The 14,944-nt window shown below is 29.1% G+C and overlaps 1 protein-coding gene across 6 annotated transcripts in view; it reads left to right on the top strand.

Moving 5' to 3' along the window:
* The window catches only part of LOC127280094 (protein neuralized), a 67,603-nt gene that overhangs the window by 36,725 nt on the left and 15,934 nt on the right, over window positions 1–14,944 (top strand). Inside the window, exon 1 of one of the 6 annotated variants that reach the window (XM_051302890.1) lies at window positions 7,285–8,001. The exons of the other annotated variants lie outside the window; for them this stretch is intronic. Within the exon in view, the coding sequence (XP_051158847.1) occupies window positions 7,701–8,001 (301 nt within the window). The 5' untranslated portion in view covers window positions 7,285–7,700. Of the gene's footprint in view, window positions 1–7,284; window positions 8,002–14,944 lie in introns of those variants that run through there. 6 annotated transcript variants of the gene reach the window in all.

The following is a 14,944-nucleotide window of genomic DNA, read 5'->3' on the forward strand; positions in this document are numbered from 1 at the left end:
CATAAATTTAAGGGCGTGCGTGCAGTTTCCGTAATATATATATATAGTTATTATAAATGCCTACTTGCACAAATGACTGAATGAAAGCGTCTAGGAACAAATGAATGAAACCGCATGAATGAACGAATGAACGGCACTATAAAGAAAGAACAATGTTGTCAGGTAATTTCGGTAATTTTCAACGAATCCGGTCACATGGGGGACTTGTGTTGTCAGTTATAATCTCTAACCAGGTTCTGACTCGAGGAAGCGGAGACACGCTTCGCTTACCATACTGCCAGGTTCGAGTTTTATCTACGCGCGGGTAATACGCCTTTATCGTTGTGAGTTCTACGAGAGCGTTGTATATAGAATAATTATATATATGTTCATACTTGTGCGATTTATAGGCTGGGAACAATAACAATAATTCTATTTTTAAATAAATATTATATTTTTTTTTTGTCTTACAATTCACAGTTAGTGTGATAACAAAGAGAGAGAAAAAAAATTCTAATTTGCTAGAAATCGTGTGAAAGATATGTTCTGTTTTCAAAATTAGTTTCTTTGTTTTTTTTATAAATTATTTTTGTATAAATAAGGCAACTGTTTTTTCTGAAATTAATTAATATTTATTACCAATTATTGAAACAAAAATTGAATTAGTATATACGGAAAAAAATCGTTACTTGGAACAGAGATAAATTTCACTGAAACAGCGATATGTTTCACTAAAACAGTGAAAGTTTTCGCCATTCTAGAGAAACATACCGCTATTACAAATAAAGTTTTTTTTTGTGTAGGTACTAATTAATTAAAACTGTTGTTATAAAATAATTTATAAAATATATTATAAATTAATTAATAATTTAATTATTATAAATTATTAATTAATAAATAAATTGGTATATATTACCAATTGATAAATAAAGTATTATAAATTACTAATTGATAAATAAATAAATTTGTATAAATTATTAATTAATTAGAAATCTTATAAATGAGCAAAAGGGAATATTATATAAATAACACGTGTAAAATCGATAGAGTTGTATATTAAATCAAATGTGAGACAAATTAGTAAATTAATTAATGGTACTTAGTAGATTATATACATTAGTTGTACATCTGTCATAGTAGTGAACTGCATAAAATTCGTCCCTTCTTGACAGTGCAGATGCGTATACATTTATACCTTTATATGTGATGTTTATATATATATATATATAGAATATAATATGTGAAATAGCGGAAGTACAAGGCGGATGGCAGGAAGTCGGTGAGACTGGCGCGTGCGCGATGGGGGCGAATAAAAAGGTACCAACCCCTAGAAAATATAGAAGCGCACGGTATTTTAGAAGTATTGTCGGCTCGGATTACTAAAAAGGGGGAGAGAAAAAAACCAGAACGAACATTCTTAACGGTGATCAACTTCTAAATGCATTTTTTTTCTCTAATTACATATTTCTTGATTGGATATATATTACTATATAATTACATCAGCATTTTCAAAATGATTATTCAATTATATATATTTTTTTAATATTTTTAAAATATTAAATTTAAAATATTAAATAATATCACAAAAAATGGTGTTTTGGAAAAAAATTTAATAATCAGTTACTTGACTATATTATATTAAATAAATTTTTACTTGAGGCAAATAATTTTTATTGGATTTAAATAAATTGTATTTTAACCAATAATTTCTTTGAAACAAATACAAATTAATTGATTCAAACAATAATTATTTAATAATATGTTATAAATAATATTATAAATAATATTATAAATAATATAAATAGGTAATATATTTAATAAATAAATATTTAATTGATAATAGTCAAGTAATCGATTGAAATCAACTTTTTTTATACCATTTTTTTTGTGATATTTAATATTTTTTTGTATTGACGATATATTAATATTTTTCGAATATAGATAGAAATTTTAAAAATAAATTATAGTAAAAAAAAGTGGGACTGATTTTTTTTTATCGAGATCATTGTAGAGGAATTATAGAAATTTTTAGAAAGGAGGGAATGAGAACCACTGCAGTGAGCACCCTTTGCAATCCATTTAGGGTTGCCCACTTCTTTATATGTGAGACCAATGCACATCTGACAAGACATTGACCGAAATTACAATCTTTTATACCCCTATTTTACAAAAAGGAAACCAGATTTTTAGGAAACCAAAAACACGCCCTTAGAACAACTGCGTGAAATAGATTCTTAATATCAATCGCATTGAAATTGTATAACAAACTATTAAATCTATCGTAACTATTGAATTATTTGATATAAAATGATAATTATAATTTTTTGGATTAGTTTTTTTGCCTCTAAAAATTTTTAACTTAAAAACGGGTTTTTTTTTAGTTGTCTTAAATATAATTAATTTATTATATTTACAGTTTTAAATTTCACTGAATTTTGAAATGAATGTTCATTTTTGTGTATTTCACGTTTATACTGTTATGTAGACAAAAGAGTTGAGAATTGGACGCATAACTCTGTTACACAAGAAGAATAACAATTCAGGTAAAAAAGGATGTTGAGAATTGAAGCGAAAGGAAACTCAGTGCTGTGGACACATATTTACCATTCTTTCGAGGATGTTACATTAGGTTTATCTACTTTAGGCTATATGTGTACACGCGCCAAAAGAATATACTTATAGTTCATGTGTAAAGCCACTGTGGAATATAAAATTTCTTATTTATATTTTTATATGGGAAATTTATGTGTCAAATGTATATATATATTTGGTTTAAAAACTCATGATTTTCTAGAATCCATCTTTATTTCACCATTTTTTTTTTGTTAGAAAAAAATATGAAATAACAATTTTTTTATTTTACCATTTTTTTTAGTTGGAAAAAAGGTACTTTTTATTTTACCATTTTCTTAGTTGGAAAAACATAATTACTTGAAATAAAAATTTATTCTACCATCAAATAATTAAAAAAATGTCTAATTATATAGTATATCTGTTTTTTTAATTGAAAGTCGTATTTTTTATTCAAATATACACATATGTAATCGAAAAGGTTATTGAAAGAATTTCTCTACAGTGGTTTTACAATTATTTCCTTTTCGCAATTTTTCCTTTTATTTATGTGTCATAGAATAACCACAAGTCAAAGAGTATATGAATATACCAGACACTAGATTTGTTATATATTACCACAAAATTGTGGTTCACCCTGATTCACATTACTTGTCTATTTTTACATTCCTTTTTAGTGTAAAAACTAATTAAACGTTTATGGTTGAATATTTCATTCAAATTTTTTTCTAGTTAAAAAATATTATCCTCGTTAAATCTGTATTATTATTTTAGAACTATTTAATAATATTTTAATAAAATTTTATTATTTTATTAATATTTTATTAAAAACACTAAATATGTCATTATAATTAATGTTTCATTAATATTTTAATATTTTATTAAATTACTGTTACTACCAATTATTATCGATTATCAAAATTAGTTTTCCATAAAACTGCAATTATTCGAAACTACCATTAATTTGAAAAAATAAATTATATTTCGTGATTTGATTGTGTGATCAGGTTGTTAATAGATTGTTTAGTGCACTAAATGGCGAAACGGATATGCTTGATGTTGAAGAGAGATATATATGCATAGGGGTGCAAAAAAAAAATGGGGGATAAATTGCACTATCGAGGGCTGCTTATATTCTGATATCACCTGTAAATGTCCTCCTCACGTGTCGAGTAAAAATTTCGAGGGGTTGAGCAAACGATTAGGGAGAATCCATGTATAGTCTGACACGTGCCACTTGCGCCACGTAATGACTGACATTACTTTTCTATATATATATACACACAGCCCTACTAAAATCATGTTGCTGGTACTTTATCGTGTACAATGATTTATATCTGTCATACTTTATATCACTCGACTCTAAAATCTCTAACATATCAGAGATCAAAATATTTCCAAATCTTCCTCTTTACTTTCTTCTTTACACAGGGGGAGTTATTTTTAAATACATTTTTTTTTCATTTAATTTACTTTAAAAAATTTTTTAATTTTATATAAAATTTATTTTTTGTATAAAATTTATATTTTACAAAAAATAATTTTTTTTTTTATAAAATATATTTAAATTTAAAAAAAAATATTTTAAAAATACAAATTTTATTGGAATTTTTTTTTTTTAATTCCCGTACGGTACCATTGGTACGATTACTTGTGAGTTTATTGATAATTTTCGCGATCAGATCGTCATGCGAGTGCGTAGAATATCGCATTCCCGTGAAAATCGCTTATCGACCGGTTTCCATTTGCGAGTTTAATTTCAGTTCTCCAATTTGATACGCACACCGCAAAATATACTCAAGTTATAAAATGTAATTTTTGTTTTTCTTTTTTTATTTAAAAAAAAATGCACATATCTTCCTGGACTATTTTGCGATATGACATACTTATAAATGTCTAGAAATTGAAATTTGTACGAGAAAGAAATAAAATTCCTCTCTATAAGGATATAATCTATCCATATATTTTTCTATTACCATAAATTATTTATAAGTGAATGGTAGAATTTTTAAATTTATTTTCTTCCTAATTTCGTTTTATAATATTCGATAAGAAAATTAATTTATTAAAATATTGGTAATTTTCTTTTTATATATGTAAAATTAAAAAATTAATAATTATAATAATTAAAAATTAATAAAATAGTTATAATAAATACTAATTCGAATTTTTTTTTATCTAAAATTTATTTTTATAAGAAATAAGAATTATAAAAAAAATTAGTATTAATTTATCTTTACGTTGAAAAAAAATTATCAATTCAAAAAGTTTTGTTAGTAACGATAAAAAAGAGTTTAGAGAAAACGGCCCGCATATGCAAATGTCTTTTTTTATTTTTTGATTTTTGAAATCCAGTGTTTTAACCCGCATGACAGATTAATTTTGATTATTTTTCTCCTTTTTTTTCCAAAAGTCTTTTTGACTCAAATTCTATTTAATGTCCGTTTGTATATAATTAAAGTAATCTGCATTTTTTTTTATGAAATGGTATTAGCGCATAAATTCATTTCAATAATTAATTTAATATTAAATTTAAATATTAAAAATAATTTTATTTTTAATAATTGTCGAATTTTGCTTTATTATTTCTCTTTGTACTACTTTCTTTTATTTTCTATGATACATTTTTTTTTGTAAAGTTATTTATCGCAACATTTTTGAAAAATTATCGATTTTGTCCGTGTGTGTTCACTGGACCCAAACTTTACCTCATCTCCCATGGGAGAGAGAGATGTCACGAATCCCATGGAAACACGATCTTTCATCATCATACCTTGAGAGAGTCAATTTGAAATTTTATAAAAAAAATATATATCGTCACGTTAAGCTGATACACGTGAATATTTTTCCTAGTTTTTTTTATACATTTTTCGTCATATTTAGTTTTTTAAAAATATAATACAGATTTAAAAAGATAAAATAATTAGAAAATTAAAAAAAGGAAATAGAAATTAAACTTTCTTTTAAATACAATATCGTTTTAGGATATATATAAAAAAGAACACGTTATTATCTAAACTATGTCAACATTCGATTGAAAACTAGTTTTTTAATAGTTAACGAGGCAAAGTCCCATTTAAGAAATAATTATAATTATCGTTAGGATGAATTGAAATTTTTTTTCTCTTTATTAATGGTAGAAAATCTTTATTTTCTTAACTTTCATTAATTGTTAAAAATTTATTATTGTTGGATGCATATATATGTCTATTTGCACGATGTTAAAACCATCTTAAGTATAGACGAACGACCCTTCTCATTTACCTCCTATATAAAGAAAACTGCACGTGTGCAAAGACCTCATCTATGCATACTTGCTATGCTTCGCCATTATCTGATATAAGTACATCGTGCACTGGCCTTGCATTACAGAAGCACTGACTTTACCTCATGTGTTTTTCACCACACCATGATATTTCTTTTTTTTTCATTATTATTATTCACCTTTAAGAATAAATTGTAGGAAAAAAAGGTGCGCATTTACCACTCTGCATTATTCTAAATAATATATAAAGGAAATTATATTTATAGAAATAATCTACAACATTTATTTATTATTCTGATATGCAATAATCCTGCATGTAGGAATTATGAAAATTTTGTTTAGTTTCTGTTAGCAAAATGCAAATTAATTCTTAATTTTAGCAGATTTTGCCTAGAATTATTCATTAAGAATCTGTTTCCTCTCAGAGTTATTCCTTGATTATTTTCTGATGCAGAAATTCATTGATTTTCATTCACTGATCATAGAAGTGAATCAGCTCTCTAAATTTAAATCAGATTTAGGATCAAAACCGTTGGTGTCCAACTAAAATTTTGTTTAAACCTCCAAAATTTTTGTTCCGTTAGAAAAATTTTGGTTGTCCCGATATCAAACTTTAGTTACAACAAAAACCTTTTTGCTTTCTAATTATGGTTGTACTCTCTAAATTTGAATCAGCGGAATCTCGCTGATTCTCAGCTATAAGTATACCACTGATTCCAATCAGCTTATATGCACTGATGAATTAGTGAAATTTCACTGATTTTTCAGCGTATATCCGCTGATTGGTACCAGTGGTATACTTATCGCTGATTCAAATTTAGAGAGTATATAAATTTTGATTCAGACAATAAAAAATTTTGTTGAGGAATCTAAAAAGATTTTGAATCCCTAAATACCAACCAAACGTTATGTTGTCAAAACCAAACCATTTCAGTATGTAATAAATTAAAGATTTGTGCATTCCATTATTTTTTCTAATGTAAAGATTGATTAAAGATTTAACAATCATGGCAACAGTTCAGGGATAATATCAGAATTATTATAATGACGCGTTCGTTTTGAACAATATCGAATAATTAAGTACCATTTTTTTTTGAAGCTACACGAAACTACCTCAAGGACCTGCTGGTACTTTGGTTGAATGTAGCTTTGGGGAAAAAAATTTTTTTGCATGGTGATTGGTGACGTGTCAGTGAATCTTATGAAAGAAGCACCCAGCAATGCGAAAATATCACTGGTTGAGGACGACAAGGGCGCCTGACCTCCCTATCGTAGCAGGGTAGCCCGGTGCGTTTCAGGTAAAAGGGCAGCTGTCCACCAGGTGCCGAACCTTCCCCTTTTTCCTCTCCTGTATATATTGCTGGATCCTGACGTTTCAGCGGTTTCATTGAGATGGTGGGAATTCTCCTATTTTCATTGGCTGTTGGCTCGCGCGCGGCTCAGCGATACCCCAAGCTCCCGTCTGTAAACTCGTCAGTCGACCCTGGACGCTCGAAGAGCATTCAGCTGTTCCAGCAGCACGTGGCTGCGTTTTGCCTTTCTCTTCAATTTTATTAAAACACACGCGACTGTCGTTCAGGTTAGGTCTAGTTCTTCCCTTCTCTCTCTCTCTTACATACCGGGACCAGTTTCAATCAGTTGTTGAATCTTTAAGTCCTTTGTGAATCACGTGCTTCTCATTATGGAAAACCGGCAAGTTCTGTAGTTGAAATTTCTAGTCATTTTTTTTTGTTTTTTGTCATCAAAAACGTGTGAAACTCTTCCACAGTGACTTGGAATATAAATTGCGATTATAGTGTTAATCGCTGAAACAGTGAGATTGTGAAACAAAAGAGTGTAACTTTTTGGGTAAATTTTTTTTTTGCGGAAAGAAACGGCTGCATTTATGGGGGTGTCCGGAGAGTGCGCGGTTAAGGGTGCTGGCAGTAAAAGCCACCCCTGTCATTGCTGTGGACATACAGCAAATGCAAGTACAAGTGTTTCATTGCATCACACATCACATCATCATCATCATCATAATCACAATCACAATCAGCAACAGCATCACAATCAACATCTTCAAACTCATCATCAAACGAAACATCAAGTTGAATCACATCAGAATACAACTAGTGATACCAAAATTTTGGCACCATTGCGCAATAAAATGAGGGTGCTCAAGAAACTCAAACGAAAAATGGGCTTAGGTGAGATGATTATTCTTTTAAAATAATAATTATATGATAGGGTAGAACTGTTTTCCTTTTTCTGGTAACAGTTTTGCAGTATCATATATATAACTTTTAGTAGGTTTTTCGAATCTGTAGTTTCTTATTGCTATAAAGGGAATGAGAATTCTTTTCCTGTTGTTGTTTGTTGATTATCGAACAGAGGAATATTTTCTTTAGGGTCTCTCTGAAGTTTTGTTTAACGGTAGTTTTGTATTGTAAATAAATTTAGGTTTTAATACTCCTTTCAATGAAAGTGAGTCCAATAAGTATTAGAATTAGTCCTATACTATTACTAGATATGAATTATTAGCAATATTGATGAGTAAAAAAGAATATGCTATAGAATTTGCAAAATATTTTAAAATTTCCACAGTTTATGCTCCTAAATACATTTCGGGTAAATGATTTTCTATAATCTCTATCTGAAATTAACTGAACTCGCAACTAAATGTAAATTTCAAAAAGAATGTTTGCTTTTGTATGTAATTTAAAACCATTTTCAGATGTTTCGGTTATTAATAAATGTTAACCGGCATTTTTCTCTTTTTATGATACAACAATTCACGTAACAACGTTCCAATTGCATGCTGGGAATATATACTTGACTGACTTTTACATACGTATAATGTTTCCATACACGCATGACTAGGATTATATTCGTAACCTTTACACAGGGTTTTTTCCAATATTTTTTATTTTTCAAAAAATGATGCTATTTTTTATTACCACATTCGTTATAGTATTTTGATTATTGAAAGCAAAAATCAAAAATAGTTGAAGGTGTTATAAAGGGAAAAAAAAATCTCGTGAGTTTTTAATCAGTAAACAGAACGGCATCTTTGAAATCTCTCTCTCATTTGCGCAACATCCCTTGAAAAATAGAAGTATGCTCTAGATTCCAAGTTTTTTTAGGTTACCCGTAAATATGCAAGCTCTAGAAAACTTTGAAAAACTCTCAAATTGACCGACTTTTTCCTTCAATAGATGATTTATACTCTCATTGCGGACTTTGGCACGAGTTTCTGTTTCTTTTACCCTTTTGTGTATTTTTGTCGTTCATTTAATACTTTTGTCAGTTAGAACCCTTTTTATTATCATTATTATTATTATCATCATTATTATTGTCTTCATCCCTGCAGTCATTGTACTTCGGTTACCATCCCATTTCCTTGGGAGTTTTTGTTTTTTCCTTCTATTCTTGAAAGTCCGTTACTTGACAATAATTGCAGTCTTCCTTTTATTGTAAAAAGCAAATACGAACCTGGAGACAAGATTAATAAATGTCAAGAAAACGCATTATCTAATTTATTTAAAAAAAAAAATTGTATTTTTTTATACTACATACATAATAATGAAAATAAGATATGAATGAAAGTGAAAATTTTGATATTATAGATAGAAATTAAAGATTAGAAATCTTGAGAATCATGATAATAATAATAAATTTCGAGTTCAAAGTGAATCGTTTTTTGTGCGCCGTTATTTGAAATTGTAAGGTCAAAGGGCTATGAAATGACGATGGATTTTCTCTTTCGTATTTAAGAAGCAACGGGTTTTCTCTTATATATATACCCGGGAGAGATTGCGACTTATGAGACGACCAACGCTGAGTCCATTACTGTTATAGTTTACTTTGTGGGAGACTCATCTAAAAGCATCCATTCAGAAAACAGTACTCACTGTGTTTTGTTTTTTTCTGCTTTTTAGTTCATTTCGCTTATCTTTAAATTGGCTGTCTTTTCTCGATTTCAAAAAAAAAATGTTTAGAATTAGAAAAATAAAAATTTTATTTTTGAAAAGTTTATTTTATCCGACTTTTTAAGTCCTTGCTCTTGGATTTCGAAGTTTATTCTTTTTCTAAAGGGGGGAAAGAAAAAGAAGGGAACAGCTGGTTCGAAAGTTACCCTCCTACTTTTCAACCCCCACTTCCTTTTTGGCACCCTTCTTGGGAGTAACAAGATTTGTTGCGGTATACAAAACAGCTGACGAATCCACCTTTTAATTTTCGAATATGTACCTGAGTCTATACAGAGATTCTCATCCCAAAAACGATGTCTCCTTTTGCCTTCATAAATTTCTTTTTTTTTCTTGTTAACTTTTCCGGGAATTCCTCACCATTTGGAACACATATGTTTTTACCTGTGGTATATATAGCTTAGGTATACCGAAAAATTAGTAAGCAAATCTCGATGGTTCGAATATTTTCAAAGGTCTCTTTCTCAATTTTATTCTAATTCTTTCTCGAATTAATAATTGTTTCTTAGAACTAATTTCAATTTTCTAATTATAGAAGTAATTTTTTAACGAATTTTGTGTGATTTTTTTTTTAGAGAAATGTTTTGATAGAGTAATTTTGAAAGAGGGAAATAAGAAAAGGGAGAAGAGATTTCTGAAAGTCGATGAAAAAGTAGTGATTTACCCAATGTGATCACGATTTGCTATGTTTCTTGTATTATATCCAAACGCGTTGGGTTTTTCCATTCGTCTCACGCCTCTTCTTGTTCCTTCCTTCTTGAATCTTTTTCTCGTGGTGAATCAGTCATCAGAGAAATTCCCAGTCACGGATTCCCACAACAAGTGGTATTACCATTTCTCTTCTCTCATCTTAAGCTAATTTAGAAAATTGCAACCCACAGAAACTATCAGAAGTAGTTTGTAAAACGTTCCTCGAAATTGCTTTTCATTTATTATATACGGAATGAAGAATAAAGAATTTAGTCTTTCGAAAAAATGCTTTTGATAACTGAAAACTAGAAAAAAAATAATAACGGATGGTTTGGTAATTACTAAATAACAGTAGTAATAGATTAATTACTGTCATTTTGTAACTAGCAGTGATGGCAAATACTGTTATTAGTCACTAGGGTTGTATTTACAGATCAACGGTAATTATCACCAATGTTATTACAATTTACCACCTGTTGCAGCTATTGTTTTTGAAAATTAAAAGTATTTGCTGTATAAAATAGAATAGAATGCTACTGGAATTTTTACAACATTTCCAAAGGTGTACAACACTTTAGAAGGTGTATAATACAAAAGAAACTGTACAATGCCACAAGAATTAGAATACAACAGTTAATGCTTGATCTAAAATTTACGGAATACATCCAAAAGTTACGGATTTTTCAGAATTACCAACAAATACTTAATTACGAAAGTTTTCCTTCAATTAGGATACTAAATACTTTCCTTAAGAACCAAAATAGACCCAAAAAAATTAAGAACAATTCACTATTTATCAATGAAAAGAAGAAATAAAACAAATTTTTGCAAATCCGTAAACAGTCGGCTTTTGAAAATTGAATTATTAGATTTGAAAGAAGAGTTCGAAAGGGCATGTTTGCCTATATATTTCCACGTTCGTCTTCTTTCTCATCGGCAATCACTGACCATCCTCACATGTATAGAACAAACACATGGACAGAAAGCTCAACACATTTAACCACCCACCATATAGAACTCGTCGCGAAACGCCTATGACGTCACATGGTGTATAACCTGTCTTTGTTCCCACACATGCCATTTCGCGAACCGGTTTTCCATGTTCCGTATTACCTATCAGCTGAGGTTTGCAACTATGTTTATACCTGTATATATATATGTATATAAACACATATCGGTGATTCAGAGCCTGGACTTCCCGACCGAGTTCAAATACTTTTTCTTATAGAATAATTGCGTAATGATCAATGATCGGTGTTTATACTTGAAATATTGTAGAATTGATCTTTACGTATTTCACAATAATGTACTTCGAGAGGCGAATTAATGATAAAGAATAAATGCGATAAATATTTGCTTTTTTTTCTAACTTTTCTTTGTTGAAATAATTCATTTATAATTAGTATTGAAATCAAAATATCTTGATGACCTCGAATTGATAGGATCTTGATCACATCTTCTTTTGATATTTAAATATGTTATCACAGAAATGGTATTTATGTTCATCACATCATGTACACATTTCCTGGAAGTTGTTTTATCACTCCAAGAGATTATTTCTATTTGTCGTCTCTCTGCGTTTGTTCAATCTTTCGTTTTTATAATTAAGAAAATTATTTTCAATTAAAAAACATTTTTGTTTGGTGTTTTTTGATTCTGCAAATGAACAGATGGGGTTTTTTTTTTTTTTTTTTTGACGATTTAAAAGAAAATGTCGAGGGTATATTGAGAGCGGAAATAGAGACCGGAAGACGATGTCGAGAAGGGCAAGTACCTGAAGTGTTCGAAAATGTTCTTTTAAAAGTTTTTCTAGGCCTCTAAGAAAAACGTCTTCGAAGAGGCTATTGTTTTTTTTTCTTCTTTTTAGTTCGTCTTAATGAGCATGGGTGGGGATTATCTTTATGCATTTTTAAGTAGAAATTCAGGAAACAAGGTCTGTGAACACCCTCTCAGTAGCACGTGCGTGGCGGAAACATTGTCGGAGGCTGAAGTAACATATAAAATCGCGCGTTTGAAATTAATTTTTCAGTCATTAATTTTTGTTGAGTATATTCTTTGTTATAACAAATAATATAACAAATTTTATTAATTGACTTTTATCACTCTTTGAAAATTGATAGTTGTCTTTCATCAAATACCGATAAAAAATGTGAATAACCGGTTTCCTCTTTAGTTTTATCTCTTTGCAACAGTATTTGATAGAGACAAATAAGTGATAGTGATGTGATTCTGTTGAACATCTGTCGACACTTAAGGAATCGTGTTTGGGAGGAGGATGCATATTAAAATGTACAGCATCCTCGATTTCGAGTTCTCCAGATGGATTGTTATAGGAAAATCTAAAACTTTCATTTATTTCAAAATTCTTGATTTGTATTATTTAGTTTTTTATGTCGATAATTACTTTTTTCCCCTCTGCATCTGTATTATTAATTTTATTTGTTGCATTATGTTTTGGAATTTAATTTTGCGAATATTCGAGTGTTAATCGGAATATTGGAAAATATTTGGTATGAAGAGGAGTTGGTGCAAGTTCAAATATTTTGTTTGGCCGAGAGATGAAAAATGTTGATATATCGCACCGCGCTTGTTGCGGTTTATTGAGGCTGCAGTCTTTTTTTTTTCAAAAGCTCATTGCCGCACACAACCCCTCGCGAATGCTCTATTACCCACAGGAGTACTTGTCCTATAGCAAATGCTCTCTTCTATTTATAATGGAACAAATGTTCGCTCTTTTCTATTTGAAATTTCTCCACTTTATTTTCTATAATGGAAAAATAGAAATTTTACTTTATTTTCATTGATTGTATTTATTTAACTACTATACTGATTGCAACCCTACTATATTTATTTTAACTACAGAAATACAGTATAGGCAAAAAATTCTTTAATTAATTTTTCCTTTTTTCTGATCCTAATCGCAGAATTTGGAATTAATTTTCAAATAAACATTTTTGAAGGCCTTTTTGAGATATATATGCGACTTTTTAAAAATGGGGGTGTTTTTTTTTTCGCAACCCCATAACTCACGGATTGAATATCACCCGAGGGAGTATGTTGCGAGTCTCTCGACTTTAATGGAACAAATGTTAGACCTTAGAATTATCAAACATTTGTTTGTCACCACATTCTCATTTCTTATTTATACAATTTTAGAACTTTTTAGGTTTTTAACTATTTTACAGAACTAAAAATAAATTAATAACATTCATGTGGAGATAAAAATTAAATTATTATAATTTATGGAAACTAATTTTTTGTCATATGTAAATTAACATTTTTTTTTTCTCGAAAATGTACATTTTTGGTATTACGATTCTGGGGGCGTATTTTTAATAATCGTTTTGACCTTGAACAATGACTCGATTTTAAGTCGCCGGAAGTTATATACGAGTTTTTTGCACTGGTTAGGGATATATATTATCTTCGCCCACCTTTCATGAAGTCATCGGCCCACTCTTCATTTATACAATATTCTATATATTCAAGCTAATGTTGATTAAGTAAGTCAATGACTGAATGAGCCAAGGAGATGATTTAATTGTCTGTTAGGCTAAAGGTCAATCCATCAACAACGTGACTCTCTATAATCAGGAACTCTCTTTTATTTCGCTCTTTAAGAGCCTGTGTTAATTTTCCACAATTATCGATTATTTATTCATTTTAAATAATAATAATAATAATAATAGTTTTAAATTATATTATCTTCTTTTTTTGGCCTGAATTGATTTCAATCGAATTGTGTTATGTCTATAAATCTTGTACGGTAGCAGCATGTCCCAAGGATGAATTTATGTTTCCTGTAAGATTTTGCACGTAAGGTGCATCGATTTTTGTATTGTATTTTTATTCAAATTTATCTAATAAATAATATAGTATTTTATTATATATAATGAGGTCATGAAGATTATATATATATATATTCTGAGGAATTGAGCGCTCCACTGAGGAAGCTTTAAACTAATTAGACTGTGATGAGATGGAGGGAAAAAAATGTGGTCAAGATAGAATCAATGATTGATTCAACACGACGAGGCAAAAAAAAAAGTCGATGATTCGAAAAGAAGAACATGTTTTTCCCTTCTTATTGACTATTTTTCTTGAATTAGATTATAAATATTGTTTTTTGTTATTAAAAAATTAGTTTTTTATTATTAGGTTAAAAATTTGATTAATAAATAAATTGTGAACTAATTTAGTAAGCTTATTAAGATTTAATTAGACGATTAATAGAATATGGAGAAAAATGATAATTCATGCACTGATTAATTTATTGCCAGGGCACCGTTTTACCATATAGGTAAAGATTTTCTTTTTTTTTTTTTTTTTTTTTTTTTTTGCTGCACTTGGAAATGAAAGTTTTTGCGGAAAGATATAGGAGGCGTTACTAATTAGTATAGTGGAATTCACATTATATTGCGTTGTTATGGTTGAGAGACACTGGGAACCATTGACCCCGCGTAAACTGGGAAAG

Source organism: Leptopilina boulardi, unplaced genomic scaffold, assembly GCF_019393585.1.
Source record: "Leptopilina boulardi isolate dan_hultmark-lab unplaced genomic scaffold, ZJU_Lbou_2.1 LbouV2_112, whole genome shotgun sequence".
NCBI classification, from domain to species: Eukaryota; Metazoa; Arthropoda; class Insecta; order Hymenoptera; family Figitidae; genus Leptopilina; species Leptopilina boulardi.